General features: G+C 40.4%; 1 protein-coding gene across 1 annotated transcript in view; it reads left to right on the plus strand.

The window, feature by feature from the left end:
• The window catches only part of b4galnt4a (beta-1,4-N-acetyl-galactosaminyl transferase 4a), a 289,838-nt gene that overhangs the window by 229,324 nt on the left and 44,160 nt on the right, over positions 1 to 16,354 (plus strand). The window contains exon 9 of the mRNA XM_022672115.2: positions 5,695 to 5,761. Within this exon, the coding sequence (XP_022527836.2) occupies positions 5,695 to 5,761 (67 nt within the window). The remainder of the gene's footprint in view (positions 1 to 5,694; positions 5,762 to 16,354) is intronic.

The raw sequence follows: 16,354 nt of genomic DNA on the forward strand, positions 1-16,354 counted from the left end.
AGTGTACAGATTAAACAAGATACTGACCAGCCTGCAAAGCTTGTAATGATGATGTTTTTACAGTTTTTTAGTCCCTGTTTCGGGTTGGCCCTTGCCATCACTGTTTTATCTCTTTTTATTATTTTAATGGGTGACATTAAGATTGCTTCTTTAAACCTGAATGGTGCACGAGACCCTGTAAAAAGAGCAATGTTTTATGAGTTGGCCAAACAGAAGCGTGCTGATGTCTTTTTTATCCAAGAGACGCACAGTGATGATGAAGTTAATATAGAATGGGCTAAAGAGTGGGACGGCCTGGCCATTTTAAGTAATTATTCCTCTGTCAGCAGTGGAGTTGGTGTTTTATTTGTGTCCAGTTTTATCCCCTACTCTTACACAGTAGATGAGATTTTACCTGGGAGGCTGCTAAAAGTAAAAGCCTGTTTTGAGAACGAGACCTTTGTTTTTATTTGTGTGTACGCTCCCACTCTAGGAGTGGAGAGGATGTTGTTTTTAGACAGGCTCAGCTCTGTACTCTCTGACTGTGATTTTACAGATTTTTTAGTTTTGGGTGGGGATTTTAACTGTACAGCTGATAGCCTGGACAGGAACCACTTGGAGCCACACACTGCATCCCGCAGGCGGCTGTGTGAGCTCATAGAGATGCATGATCTTTGTGACATATGGAGGAATTTACATGGTGTACAAAAGCAATATACATATTCACATTCTAGAGATAATGCTCTCTCCCTGGCCAGGCTTGATCGATTTTATGGTTTTAAGCATCATTTATCTGTTTTTACGCACTGTTTTATTACTCCTGTTGGTTTTACTGATCACTGTATGGTTCAGTGTACTTTTAGAAAAAGTAATATTAAACCTCAGAGTGCGTACTGGCATTTTAATACCTCACTTTTAGATGATGCTAATTTTAAAGAGTCTTTTACTTTTTTATGGGATGTTTTAAAGTCACGGAAAACATCTTTTAATTCATTACAGAGTTGGTGGGACGTAGCAAAAGTACACATTAAAGTGTTTTGTCAGCAGTACACTGTCAATGTCACTAGAGACATTTCCAGATCTCTGAAAGCTCTGGAGATTGAGATTGTGGAGCTTCAAGTTTTTACAGAACCCACAGGAAATCAAGAGCGGATTACAGCTCTTAAAAGAAAAAAGGCTGCGTTAGCTGATCTGCTAGGCATTACAGCACAGGGGGCGCTGGTCCGTTCTCGTTTTCGTAATGTAACGGAAATGGATGCTCCTTCAAAGTTCTTCTTTGGTCTCGAGCGTAAAAATGGACAGAAAAGGTTTATGCATGCTGTGCGAACTGAATCAGGGGATCTCGTATCTGAGCCTTCTGAAATTCGGCAGCAGACAGTCGGCTTTTTCTCAAAGCTGTATGAGAGTGAGCAGGACAATGCACAGGGTGTAGAGGAGAGGTTCTTCCCCCTGCAGACACAAATCACGCCACAGTCCGCCAGGGCACTGGACGCTGAGCTCACCATGGGGGAGCTTTATGAAGCCCTACAGGGCATGGAGAACGGCCGGGCTCCGGGCATTGATGGCCTCCCGGTGGAGTTCTATAAGGCGTTTTGGTCAGTGTTGGGTCAGGATGTGCTGGAGGTGCTTCAGGCCAGTGTGCTGGATGGGAAGCTCCCGCTGAGCTGCAGGAGAGCTGTCCTGACCCTACTGCCAAAAAAAGGGGATCTTACGTGGCTGAAGAACTGGCGCCCTGTGTCATTACTGTGCACAGACTGCAAGATACTCTCAAAAGCATTAGCCTCGAGACTGGGGAAGGTGATGGAGCAGGTGGTTCACCTTGACCAGACGTACTGTGTGCCTGGCAGGTCTATTTTTGACAATGTTCATTTGATTCGGGATGTTTTGGCCGTCTCCAGACTATTGGGTTTAAAGACTGGTCTCGTATTTTTGGACCAGGAAAAGGCTTTTGACCGGGTTGAACACGAGTATTTGTGGAAAGTTCTGGAGAACTTTGGGTTCAACCCTGGTTTTATAGCCATGATCAAGGTTCTGTACAAGGACATAGAAAGTGTACTGAAAGTTAACGGTGGTTTGTGCGCTCCTTTTAATGTTCATAGAGGTATCAGGCAGGGGTGTGCTCTTTCGGGAATGTTATACAGCCTGTCTATCGAGCCTCTGCTCTGCCAGCTGCGGCAGAGGCTCTCCGGATTTATCATCCCGAACTGTAGCACACCTTTACGCCTTTCTGCTTATGCGGATGATCTGACTGTCCTGATAACCTCACAGAATGACATTGATGTTTTAGTAGATGTTTTAAATGATTTTAGGATTTTATCATCTGCTAAAGTGAACTGGACAAAAAGCACTGCTGTTTTAGTGGGCGAATGGCCTGGTGGGGGACCCGCACTGCCTGGGTTGACATGGAGGACGGGTGGTTTTAAATATCTAGGAGTGTACTTGGGAGACAGCGATTATGAAAAGCAAAACTGGGAGGGAACTATTGAGAAGGTGAAGGGTCGTCTCAATAGATGGAACTGGATATTCCCTCAGCTGTCTTATCGGGGTCGGGTTTTAATTGTAAATAACCTTGCTGCTTCGTTTTTATGGCATAAGCTGGCGTGTGTGGATCCCCCACCGAACCTACTTGCTGGCATTCAGGCTTTACTGGTGGACTTCTTCTGGGACCGACTGCACTGGTTACCACAGACAGTTCTCTTCCTGCCCAAGGAGGAAGGAGGACAAGGGCTGGTCCACCTAGCCAGCAGGACTGCTGCCTTTCGCCTCCAGTTTATACAGAGACTGCTCACCGGCCCACAGGACTTGGTATGGAGAGCAGTGGCATGCAGGATTTTACAAATGGTGGGCGGAATGGGATTGGACAGAACTCTGTTTTTATTGGACACTAAAGCACTGGATTTTACTGGATTACCTTTGTTTTACCGTGGACTTTTTAGAATTTGGAACTTTTTTAACACGTCCAGACTGGGTGAAACCTCTTTGTACTGGCTCCTGGAGGAGCCTCTGATCTATGGGTCACGACTGGATGTGACGAGCCGGACCTCCCCCGCACTGGTCAGGAAGCTGGTCTCCATGAACGTCATAACACTTCGTCAGCTGGTGGAGGTTGCAGGGCCTGGAATGGACGGAGTGGAGAACCTGGCGGTGCGTCTGGGGGTGAGGTCCCTTAGAGTCGTGGCCCAGATCTTGCAGCGCTGGAGGTCTGCGTTGTCCTCCGAGGAGTGGGTTCTGCTGACGGACTATGGCGCAGGAGTACTCAGCCCTGATGGAGATGACCCCTTTCCCAGGGTCATCATCGCCCCGGATTATCAGGGCTGTCAGGGACCGCTCCTGGACAACACAGAGGAGCCGGACATGGACCTCAGCTCGGTGTCTGGTAAAAGACTGTACAAAACATGTGTGAAAGTTTTTAACAGGAAAAGACTGGAGACCAGAGCAGACACACCGTGGCGTGATGCTCTGGGTCTCAGTGATGAGGTTCACCCAGAATGGAGAGCGCTGTATAAACCACCGTTAACTAAGAGAGTGGCTGACCTGCAGTGGAGGATTTTACACGGTATTGTATCTGTGAATTCTTTTATTTCCATTTTAAATCCTGATGTCACTCAAGGTTGTCCCTTCTGTTCTCAGAGGGAAACGGTGTTTCACGCTTTTATGCACTGTTTTAGGCTACGTCCCCTTTTTAAGGTTTTACACTCTGTTTTTACCGCTCTTAATGTGGTTTTTACCCCTCAGATTTTTATCCTGGGTTTTAAATATGTGCGGAGAGAGAGGTTCAGGTGTCAGCTGATCAATTTTATTCTTGGTCAGGCTAAGTTGGCGGTCTACATTAGTCGCAGGAACAAAGTGGCTCAGGCAGCTGACACCGACGCTGTAACAATCCTCTCTAGACTTGTCAGATCCAGGGTTTTAATTGATTTTAATTATTACAAATGTATGTCGGATCCTAGAACTTTTACGGCAGTGTGGTGTTGTGGTGAGGCTGTGTGCTCAGTTTTAGATGATGAGCTCTGCTTTGCACCTCAGTTTTAAACTGCAAGGAATGATTTACGGTTATTTATTTATGTATTTATTTATTTATTTACTTACCCATATGTTGTTATGATCCTCTGTTTTTAAAATGATTATTTTATTGGCCGAGATGGCCTAAAACTGACTTTTAAGTTTTTATAACGCAATTTGGTTATAATAAAGTGTCGTTAAAAGTCAAAAAAGTCTCTCTGTATCTATCACACACTTTTTACCTCTAAAACTTTCCCTACCCTTGTCTCTTTTTATCTCTCAAATTTCCCCTATCCCCCTCTCCTTCTCTCTTCCGTTTTTCTCTCTTTCTATCTCTCAAACTTCCTTATCCATCGTTCTCTCTTACTCTATCCCTCTTTTTCTCGTCTCTCTCAGCCCTCTTCCTCTGCCTTTATTTCATTTATTTTCTCTTTCACTTTCTCACCCCTTCTCCCTACATTTCTCTCCCTTTCTCTCTCTCTCTCTCTGTATCTATCACACACTTTTTACCTCTAAAACTTTCCCTACCCTTGTCTCTTTTTATCTCTCAAATTTCCCCTATCCCCCTCACCCTCACTCTTTCATTTTTCTCTCTCTCTATCTCTCAAACTTCCTTATCCATCGTTCTCTCTTACTCTATCCCTTTTTCTTGTCTCTCTCAGCCCTCTTCCACTGTCTTTATTTATTTATTTATTTTATTCTCTCTTTCACTTTCTCACCCCTTCTCCCTACATTTCTCTCCCGTTCTCTCCCTCTCTCTTTCTCACACTATCTCCATCTCTTACTCTGTTCCTCTTCCTCTCTCTCTCTCACAAACTTTCCCTTATCTTTTCTCTTTTTGTCTCTTTCTCCCACTCTCTTTGTTTTAGTTCTCTCTCTCTCTCTCTCTCTATCTCTCTTTGCTGAGTCTCTCCTTCCTCCCCGTCTGTCTCTCTCACTCTCTCTTTCTCTTTTTATATCTCTTAAATTTTCCCTATCCCCTCTCTTTCTCACTCTCTGTCTTTTTTCTCTCTCTATCTCTCAAACTTCCTTAACCTTCTTTCTCTCCCACTCTCTTTCTTTTTCCTGTCCCCCTCAACCCTCTTCCTGTTTTTATTTTTTTTATTCTCTACTTTCTTTTCTCACCCCTTCTCTACATTTCTCTCCCCTTCTCTCTTTCTCTCTTTTGCTTACTCTTCCTCTTCCTCACTCTTACAAACATTCCCACTCTTTTTCTCTTTTTGTCTCTTTCTCCCACTCCCTTTGTTTTGTTCTCTCTCTCCCTATCTCTCTTTCTTGTGTCTTTACTCCCTCTCTCTGGTTTTCTTTCTTTTGTTTTTTTGTCACTCACTCATTCTTTTGCTTCTTATGTTTCTCTTCCTCACTCTTTATCCCTCTCTCTAGTTTGTTAGTTTTTGTTAGTTCTTCTTCTTGATTTCTTTGTTTTGTTCTCTCTCTCACTCTCTTTTCCCTACTCTATATTTCATATTTCTCTCTCTCTCTCTCTCTCTCTCTCTCTCTCTCACTCTCTCTCAGACCCTGTCTCTGTCTGTTTTGGTTACTGGTTTTTATCTCTCCGTTTCTCTCTACCTCTTTACCTTTCCTTTTTTATACTTCTTTTTGTACTTCTTCCTATATATATTTCTCTACCTGTCTCTCTACCTGTCTATCTCTCTCTTTCTTTTTTACCCTCTACCTCACTGATTCTTTCTTTCTTTCTTCTCTCCACTACAGTGGCGACCTTTTCTGCCAGGCCTGAAATATGAAGTCATTGATTCAGCCTACATCTCGCTATACACAGGTAAGCCCCACAAACACACACTCTCACACACACACACACACACACACACAAACACACACACACACACATTATACATTACATGTATTTTTGACATAAATGTATTAGATCACCCACAGACACAGCTGATTTATAGTGTAGTTATGAGGAAAATGTATTTAATAAAATATACAGCAGCTGTTGGTTACAGTGAGCAGTTCTGTCTCCAGTGTGGAGTTGGAGTAGCTCACAGACAGTAGTATAGACAGCACTCCATCACTGAGACGAGTTCTAAAAGTCGTGACTGAGCAGTTTCCAGTTTCTGCATTTGCTGTTCCGCACCTCGGGAAGTGAGCACTGCATGTTATCAGGGTGGAAACAGACCTGAATTGTGAAATACGGCAGCATTACAGAGGCAAATCACTCTCCTCCAAACCAAACAAGACTTTACACTTAATCAGTGAACACACACTCAACCTGTGGGGCTTTAAACTCAGGTAGGCATTAACATCCTCAGACTAGCTGTAGGAACTCAGCAGCAAAAATAAAGCCACTGGTGGGTGTTTTTGACTATTTATAATATTTGTAAGACTTCAAACTACACAGAATCCATGTGTTTGCAGATTAATCACTTTATATTTTCACTTTTATGTCATGCATTAATTCTCTCTGTCATGGTAACAGGGTGCACAACAGTGTGGATAATAACAGAGTGAACAAAATTGATGAAAATGTGGTTCCCTTTGATTTGCAAACATGTTTAATAGTCTATAGTGACCTTGTTCTCTTTTAAAGATACTGTTTCTAAAATTGTTTTTAATTATTTTGATATTTTACCACAACATGATGGGCATCTTAGACTTTACCTTAGATAAACATGACAATATGAAAGGTGTCTTCAGTCCCTTGGAATTAAAAACAGTATGAAGGTTGTGAAGACACTGATGTCTAAATGATCACGTTAAATGTGTAAATTATATATATGTATATATTTATATATATATTTATTTATTTTATTTTTTATTTTTTTTCTGGAAAACTAAGAAAAAATATATTTTTGAAACTATTTATGTTATTTGTATTTTTTTTTTTATTATTATTTTTATTATTTTATTTCTAATTTTTCCCATTTACACGCCCAATTACCCAACCCACTCATTAGGACTCCCCTATCATTAGTAATGCCCCAACACACCAGGAGAGTGAAGACTAACACATGCTTCCTCTGATACATGTGAAGTCAGCCACCGCTTCTTTTTGAGCTGCTGCTGATGCAGCATTGCCAAGTAGCATCACAGCGCACTTGGTGGACAGATCAGCGGCTCGGTTCCGATACATCTGCTCACAGATGCCCTTTGCTGCAGACATCACTGTAGGAGTGATGTGGGGAGAGAGCGCTGTGTCTGTGTGAGTGACAGGCTGCTGCTACCTGAGAAGCAAGGGAGGGAGGGGAAGCATGAAGCATGGGGGCAGGAGTAAACACGAGGTCAAAGCTGTGCACCTCCGTCCAGCACAGTTTTGCAGCGCAGATATTTCCAGTTACAGCTGAATTCACGCTTTTAATCCCAGTAAAACGCTCTTATTTACCTTTTAAAAAAAACTTTTAAATGCCTAATTAAAGGGCCAATTACTGTTGTTTTGCTGTGTTCCTTGGGATTTGAGTGCTCAGCGCTAACTCGCGCTGTTGATCGGTCTGGTTGCGAGACAGAGCGTGGGTGAGGGCAGGGCTGGTGACGTCATGGGCCCTGCACGGTTTAATATCGCGATATATATTGTCAAAAAAAGAACATTTGCAGTGCTTTAAAGTAAAAATGAACATTTTCTATATTTGTAAGACTGTGTACACTCAGACTAAATAAAATTTTAGTCACACAGTAACTAAATTGAAAGAATTACACTGCAGAAACAAAAGTTCTGTTATTCTGATACAGACCCTGGAAAACGTGTAGCTGTAATCACACTTACAGCTCACAGGAATCACAGGAAAGATCAGAAACAGATCTTATCAATCTTCTGTGGTTGTGGATGAGAAGTGTCCTGCATGTTGTTGCCATGGGAATGAAATTCCGTCCAGACTGGTGTACATTAAACCTTCCCGCACCGCTGCTTCAATTCCTGCTGTTTAATCCTGTTTCAGACTCTGCCCTGAGAGCCTGACTGACTTACACTCTAAATATTGCTAAAAGCTGAAATCACTCAGGCTGTTAATTTGACAGTTTAATTTGTGTTTACACGTCCGTTCCCACAGTGGATTTATAGAGGTGGAAGAATTGGATTGTGGGAGACAGGTTGCTTAGCAACCAGAACCAGGAGAAGCTGGAGTTTTCTATGCATAACCCTCACCTCACTGGACACACACAGCATCTGCTGAACTTCAGAAAGCAAACTGATGCTTTTCTCAGCACGAGATGACCTCAACCGACCCACAAATAAACTGTGGTGACTTCTTCAAGTGTGATTACACTTCACCATTATTATCACCTTTATACTGACCCAGATTTTATATAAAGCTCTGGAAAAAAAGAGACCACTTAAAAATGATGAGTTTCTTTGATTTTAACTAATTGAATACCTCTAAAATATAATCAAGAGGAAGATGGATGATCACAAGCCATCAAACCAAGCTGAACTGCTTGAATTTTTGCACCAGGAGTGCAGGCATAAAGTTATCCAAAAGCAGTGTGTAAGACTGGTGGAGGAGAACATGAAAACTGTGATAAAAAACAGGGTTATTCCACCAAATTTTGATTTCTAAACTCTTAAAACTTTATGAATATGAACTTGTTGTTTTCTTTGCATTATTTGAGGTCTGAAAGCTCTGCATCTTTTTTGTTATTTCAGCCATTTCTAATTTTCTGCAAATAAATGCTCTATTTATGACAATATTTTTATTTGTAATTTGGGAGAAATGTTGTCCGTAGTTTATAGAATAAAACAACATTGTTCATGTTTATTTTACTCAAACATATAAATATAAATAGCAAAATCAGAGAAACTGATTTAGTTTTTTCCAGAGCTGTATGTTCAAATAGTAACTATTTGGAAGAAGAAAAAATAACCTGGTCTATTAATGATCTATTATTCCATTCATCTTGATTTTTTTCAACACAGGGTAAAAATACAGGTTTGATTCATTAAAGATTTTCCATACGCGCATCTGAAACTTTTTTGAAGTTGTTGATATAATGAAAATCTGTAATAAATCTGCCAATTGTTCTTAACATTGTGTCGTAATTTCATGATAAATGGACCAATTAATCAAGTTAAATATTTTTTACATATCATTAATTTAATATTTAATAGAAAATCAATTACAAAAAAACAAATTAGATTTTTTAAAAGGAAAAAGATACCCATAAAATAATAAGTATTTTAGAGAAAGGCTATTTTTTTTACTCTTACTGTTATTTTTGGGCATACAGCTGCGTTCTTAATAAACCTCGTAGGTGTGCCTTGTTTCCATGCAGTGTTTGTGTAACTCATCATAGTCTGTAGTCAGTTTCTGACCATAGGTCACCCATTGGCCTAAATATTCTAAATACTTCGTCTGGTCTGAATCTAGCAGTGTTATCAGTATGTACATATAAAAACCTTACTGTGTCTGATGCACTTACACACAATACATACTGTATATAAAATAATCCAAACACTGATTTCAATTAATTAGTTCAACTACTTGCCCTGTGCTCCCATTACTACCCTAGATATTTAGTTATGCGTAGATAAAAAAGTTGTCTATGGAGTCTATGGCCACTGTGACCATTACCATCTAGTAGACTGAGACGTATGGAGCTGTGGAGCAGCAATGGCCTTATGAGCAGTGGAAGAGCTCCAGTAAATGCCTCTGGGAAATGTGTGAGTGGCAATTTTTGATCTGTAACTAATCATCCATTACCAGTACCTGATCTCACTAATAATCATAGGGCAGAATGCTATCAAATCTTCAAAAAAAATCTTCCAATATTCAGTGCAAGTCTTTGGCAGAAGACAAGAGGCTGTTACTGTTCCTAAGGGAAACACTTGATATCACTCAGAAACAACTGAAAAAGACATATAGTGCACCATTACCATATTGGTGTCACTACTATAGAATCACAATAGAATATGTGGTCAGTGGCTGCTAGTCTTTTGGTGGTCTCTTCCCGTGATGGATGGCCAGAGTCAGTGTATGTACAGCTGCAGAGTGGATCAGTATGGGAGGTGTTTCTGGTGTTTCTGACAGGGTAAAGTAGATGGAGGTAATAGTCTGGAAACTCATTGTCGTCCATTTGCTTTGTCAGTCTCCATTAGGTAGTGATGGATTATTCAGCAGCTCGATAGTCTTATAATAAGTGCCATTAAGAAATGGTGAAGTTTTGTTCTTAATAGATCTGAGTCATTTCTCTGAGACGAGGGATATTAACATGGAGTTAAGATGGATTACACGGAGTGCAGGGGTCGTATTACAGGAACATCCTTACTCTGAGATCCCATCTTATCTGTTTAGTCACTATGAAAACTTCAGTTAAATTTAGAATTCGGGACAGAAGTTATCCCACGCTAATGTGCTTTAAGTATATTGCTTTTCCCTGACCCCCTGACTTTTGCTGAGATATGAAAAGAGAAATTAAAGACCTGTGTCCTAACTTGACATAATTTTAGAAGTATTACTTTTAATATAGTATAGCCCCAGTGGTGTTTTTCATTTAAATTAAGTACATTATTGTTTAAAAATAAAGACTGTATCTTACTTTACCAAACCATATATTAAGTGAGGAAGTTGTGGGCTCCGAGTGGTCCAGCAGACTAAGGCGATGCCACTATGATTGGGAGATTGCTGGTTCGAATCTTGTTCATGCAGCTTGCCATCAGCTGCCAGAGCCCTGAAAGAGCACAATTTGTCTTGCTCTCTCTGGGTGAGTAGATGGCGCTCTTTTTCCTTATCATTCCTTAAGGGTGATGTCGATCAGCACAAGACGTCTGTGAGCTGATGTATCGGAACGGAGTCGCTGCGCTTTCCTCGGGAGGCAAGTGCTAGTCTTTACCCTCCTGGTGTTGTGGCATCACTAGTGATAGGGGGAGTCCCAATGAGTGGGTTGGGCGATTGGCCTTATAAATTGGTGAGAAAATGGGATTAAAAAATTAAGAAAAAAAAGGAAATCCGAAACTACTGTGGTAATAGTACTAGTGTACTAGTCTGGTACACTATAATGGACAAAAGTACTAGGACACCATGCATTGTTTTCATTCATTGATACTTTCAAATTCCAAAGTTTTAAAAATAGTTTATTCTACTTTTCTTGGAATAACTAGATTCTACTAGATAAATTAGATTTTGGAGAGAATATTACTGTCAGGATTTGATTTAATTCAACAACAAGAGCTTTATTGAGGTCAGGATAATGTTGTCAGCAGTGGGTGTAACTTAAAGTAGCCAAGCATATGGACATAAAGTGTATGTGGATCTGGAAAACCTATATTAAAATGATTCAGCGTGTTACAGAAATGCATGGTGAACAACTGTTCAATGGGATAAATTGGTTCACACTCGATATTCTATTGCTCTGCTGTTCTTTGCTCCTAATTAACAGCCACATGTTCAACTCTGCTGCAGTTTGTGAATAAACTCATTTGCATATTATGGTAGTTATTTTACACTACAAACAGAAGCATAGAACAGAAGAGCTGCATCTGTAATATGCATTACAGAAAATTCATGTGAAAGGTCTTGAAGCAGATCAAATCAGTATGCAAATGGATCACATAGTGTAACATCAGGGGATCGCTTGAGAACATCCACACCTGTGTAAATTGTGAGGTGTTATATTGTAAGTATTCAGGTCTGATAGTTGGTGCCAGTTATGCTGGCATTTAACAATCCTTGATCCACAGTGTCACATGTTTACCAGGAGTATATCATAAAAGGCATAACCACCCACAGTGGCCAGCAGTGCAGTGGGTCATGAAGATTGTGACTGGCAGCATCTGACTAGAATTGTCCATGGGACAAGACAGGTGACTACAGCAGAATGTATGTAGGTTTCTCCCAGTAAAGTGAAAGTTGTGTACCTTTAAAACGTATTACAGTATCTTTCACACCGGATGATAAGGCGTACTATCAATAAACGTCTATTTTGTGATCTATTTTTCTACATAAGCCACACCGGATTGTAAGGCACATTTTTAATGCGACTCTAGTAGGAAACAGGGGTGTCGCCATGTTTTACTTCTAATTCAGCAGGTCTTATCACTCGGTGGTGCTTTAGTTTATTTACAGTAAGCTTAGATTTACAGATTTACAGTGAAGCTGGATCATTAGCAGCAGCTAACTGCTAGCAGGCAATGCTAATTCTGCTCCAGCAGTGCTAGCCAGGGTTATCAGCAGGCTCCAGGCCGGTAATACTCACCTCTGTATGGCCAAAGAGCTAGCGCTTAGCTCGCTTAGCGGCTAATGCTAATACTGCTGGAGAACTAAACTAAAACTCCTGTATAATCCTGTACTTCAGCGGAGTTACTGCTCCTAACAACCTGACTGAGAAAAAATATATACACATCAGACTGGATTATAAGGTAAACTGACGATTTTTGGGAAAATGAAAGAATTTTAAGTGTGAAAAATATGGGAATAGCTTCTAAGTACAAGATCTCAGAACCTTATGTCTTAAAAAAATGCCTTCATGTCTTTTAATGAAAGTCACTGTAAAAAATATTTAATTTCAAGTCATTTTGCAGCATTTCTATTGATCCATTCCTCAGGAAATTTCTACACTATATAATAAACAACAGCCAGATTCACTTTATGTAAAAAAAAGCAAAAAATGACATTAATAAATCTACAACACTTAAGCATGTCAGTGAACATATGTTATCCTAAAGTGAGAGTGTGTGTGCCCCGCCTGCACCAACCCTCGTACCCTGTGCCCCTCCAGCACACAGAGCATTAGTGAAAGCCATTCAGTAAGCCTGACTGAATGATGGGCACTGGGGCTGAAAGAAGGAGTCAGATTTGTGACCATGCTAAATTAATTTGCACCATGCTAAATTAATTTCTCAACTATTTTCTCACAACGTTAGCCGTAGCTAATCCCTCTCTTATTGCACGGGTGGCTGATGGCTAACACGAGCTTCCTCTGTGAAATAGCCAGGCCATGCTTCGTTTGGAGCTGCCAATCAAGCGGTTTCATTGGAGAGCGTTTGGAGGAGTGAAATAACTGCCGATTCTGTAAAGCAGGCCGGAAAATGTGACTGAAAATGTTACCTATTGTTCGCTATATACTGACTGTGTGTGTGTGTGTGTGTGTGTGTGTGTGTGTGTAAGTGTGTGTAAGAGATAAAGGGAGAGAAAGAAAGAACACTAGGTCTTACCATCTCAGTCAGACCAAAGCCAATATTGGCCCTATAGACCCCTGGCTATGAATCATTGTGGCAATACAGGGATTCAAGCCTGAGACTCAGCAACAAAAAAAGGCCAATTCTGCACTTGAAAAAACTCTGCCTTAGCCAGTTGAGCTGCTGGTAAGTCGAGTTAGTCCCAGTAAGCTCCTGCCCATATCACAGGACTTTACCTATACTTTTTCAGCGAGGTGTTGTACTATATGAGAAGAGGCCCACTGCCACTTTCTTAAAGGTACACCACAGTGTGTTTCAGCTTATGGCTTATTAATACCATGGGTATTCATATTGCTGTGTTTAGAAAAGACTAATTATTTAATACTGTTTTTTTTGTAGGTTAGAACGTACCATACCTTTCACAATGTTGCCAAACTATTACAGTATTTAGAAAATAATATTTACTTAGTTTTTTTTTTTTTTTTTTAGTTGTAGGTTATAACGTACCATTATTTTAGCAATGTTGCCAAACTGAGAGGCTTTTGACAGTGAGCCCTAGTTGGAATTTGAACTTCTGATGTTAGCACACTTAATAAGCAGGCAGTTAGACTGTAGGGCCACTCGAAAAAAAATTACACTACATAAAAACACAGTTCTAAGTAAATTGCATTTCTCTCCATGCTTGGGTCACAGTGAAAAAGGCCAATTCTGCACTTAAAAACTCGGCCTTAGACAGTTGTGTTAGTCCCAGGAAGCTTCTGCCCATATCACAGGACTTTACCTGTACTTTTTAGCAAGGTGTTCTACTATATGAGCAGAGGACCCACTGCCACTTTCTCAAAAGTATACCACAGTGTGTTCCACCTTAATATCTTCCTCTGTCTAATCTATAGCATATGACTTATATGAATGACCACGGACATTCATATTACTGTATTTAAAAAATAATATTTACGGTTTCTTTTCTTTTATCTGTAGGTTAGAACGTACCATAATTTTCACAATGTTGCCAAACTGAGAGGCTTTTGACAGTGGATAGCTGAGTCCTAGTTGCAATTTGAACTTCTGATCTTATCACACTTGAGAAGCAGGCAGTTAGACTGTAGGGCCTCTCGCGAAATGCACTGCAAAAAAAAAAAAGTTTTTTAAAGGTATATCACAGTGGGTTTCAGCTTGATCTCTATCTCTGTCTGACATGTAGCATATGGCTTATTTATACCATTTGTGTTCATATTTTTGTATATAGAAAAGAACAGAAATGATGTTTACTCTGCTTTCGAAGAGGTGCTTTAGCCTCCAGTAAATATGTTTGAGTTTGAGTGTCTGAGGGTGCTGTGTTCCTCCCAATCTGAGTGTTTACTGATTATTTCCATTTATAGGTTAGAACGTACCATAATTACACAATGTTGCCAAACTGAGAGGCTTTTAACAGTGAAGGGCTGAGCTATTGGGATTGGGAACTTCTGATCTCATCACAGTTGATAAGCAGGCAGTTAGACTGTAGGGCCACTCGAAAATGTGAAAATTATTCTGCATGAAAACACAGTTCTGAGTCAATTTGCCTTTCTGTTCTTTCTTGGATCCAGCCAACATGCTTATGTAGGGCTTATTGTATATGGGGGGAACATGGGATAGGTGTGTTCCAGGTGGGCATGGGCACTGAGTTGGTTGTTTGTATTTGTGTTGTTGCTGAGACCCATTTGGGCTTTTCAAACTGGTCACATGGGACCATGTTATAGTTATATTCCTATCGCTGACATCTAGCCTCTAGTCTTTTACTGTGTTTTTTTTACTGGGAACAAGAAACTGGTCTTGTTGTCTGTGGTGCTCTGGTAATGTGTCTCTACAGCAGCTTTTCCAATGTGCCCTTAGCTGTACTGGTTACACACAGTAAATAACACTTTATACCCTTTAGCTGAAGCCCCTGCGGACTCATCAGTGTTAGCTTTCTCTTTAATTACACACTCCATCTCCAATTAGACCGCAATCTGACACACACATAAATCAGGCCTCTTCAGAGAGATTGGATGGATGATGGATGGATGGTTGGATAGATAGATGATGGATGGACGGACGGATACATGGATGAACGGATGGATGATTGGATGGGTGGATAGAATGATGGATAGGTGCGATTAAAGTCCAATCTCTTTGTGGTTAAAGCTTTGATGTAAGCAGAGAATGGTCAGTCATCAACAGATAATCATGTTTTTACACTGTCAGCCGTTGTGGTTGCTTTTTTAGTCAGTCTCTAAACGGCATGCCTCAGTTTTTTATTAAGATTTTACATAAAATATGTGACAGTTACAATTTTTTTATATGATTATATAGACTGTGATATTTTAACTACATTTCTACATATTAACACTGCAGGTTACACATTGTAAAAACAAATCAGGTTAGTAACTGACGAAAGAGCGCAACTTTTATTTAGTTCTGCATCTTAGTTTGATTAGCAGTATAAAAATATTAGCAAACGAGTTGGAGCTGCTTGTTTTTTTTGTATTTTTTGCAAGATTTCTAATCTGCACCCCCTCCCCCACAAGGAAGGTTTAGTTTAGAACATCCAAGATCTGATATAATGTCCTCAAACTGATATAATGTCCTCAAACAATTAAACACTGAGCTACACAGAGCTAGGATTTCAAACTTGTGATCTCCTCACACTTGATTACCAGGTAGTTATACTGTAGGTCCATCCTGGAGCTGTTAAATTACAGAACTTAAAAAACTAGTGGTAACTCTTGGTCTTCCTTTCCTGGGGTGGTCCTGGTAAGAGCCAGTTTCATCATAACGTTTAAAGGTCTTTTTGCCTCTACACTTGAAGATAGTTCTTTTTCTTCATTTCTTAAAGTATTTTTTTTTCTTTACTTAATCAAGTAGTTCCTGCCATAGTATGGATTAGAACAGGGGTCGGCACTAGGCGACCTGTGGGCCAAATGTGGCCCACAAGCATGAAACATCTGGCCCGTGAGGTTCTTTGAAGATTGAAGAATTGGAAAAAAAAAAGAAATAAAATGCTTCTTTGGTTTTTGGTCTTTTCTGCTTTTGTGTACTTTGGTGTGACTTTAGTTTTCTCCCATTCTCATTTTTCCACTAGTTCTTGGGCTCCCTATCTCCTTATAAGGACGTTTTTTTTTCCCCGGCCGTGTTCCAATTCACTAGCCGGGGCAGCAGTAGTGCATTGGACCACGACCCTTGGCGACACTGGTTTGATCCCGCATGAGGAGCGGTGTGCTTATTTATTAATTCTTTCCTTTCTTCTTGGGTTTACCTGCTTTGACATCAACTGTTGTGCAATTGGGTTCA

The sequence above is a fragment of the Astyanax mexicanus genome, chromosome 2, assembly GCF_023375975.1.
Source record: "Astyanax mexicanus isolate ESR-SI-001 chromosome 2, AstMex3_surface, whole genome shotgun sequence".
In the NCBI taxonomy this organism is placed as follows: domain Eukaryota; kingdom Metazoa; phylum Chordata; class Actinopteri; order Characiformes; family Acestrorhamphidae; genus Astyanax; species Astyanax mexicanus.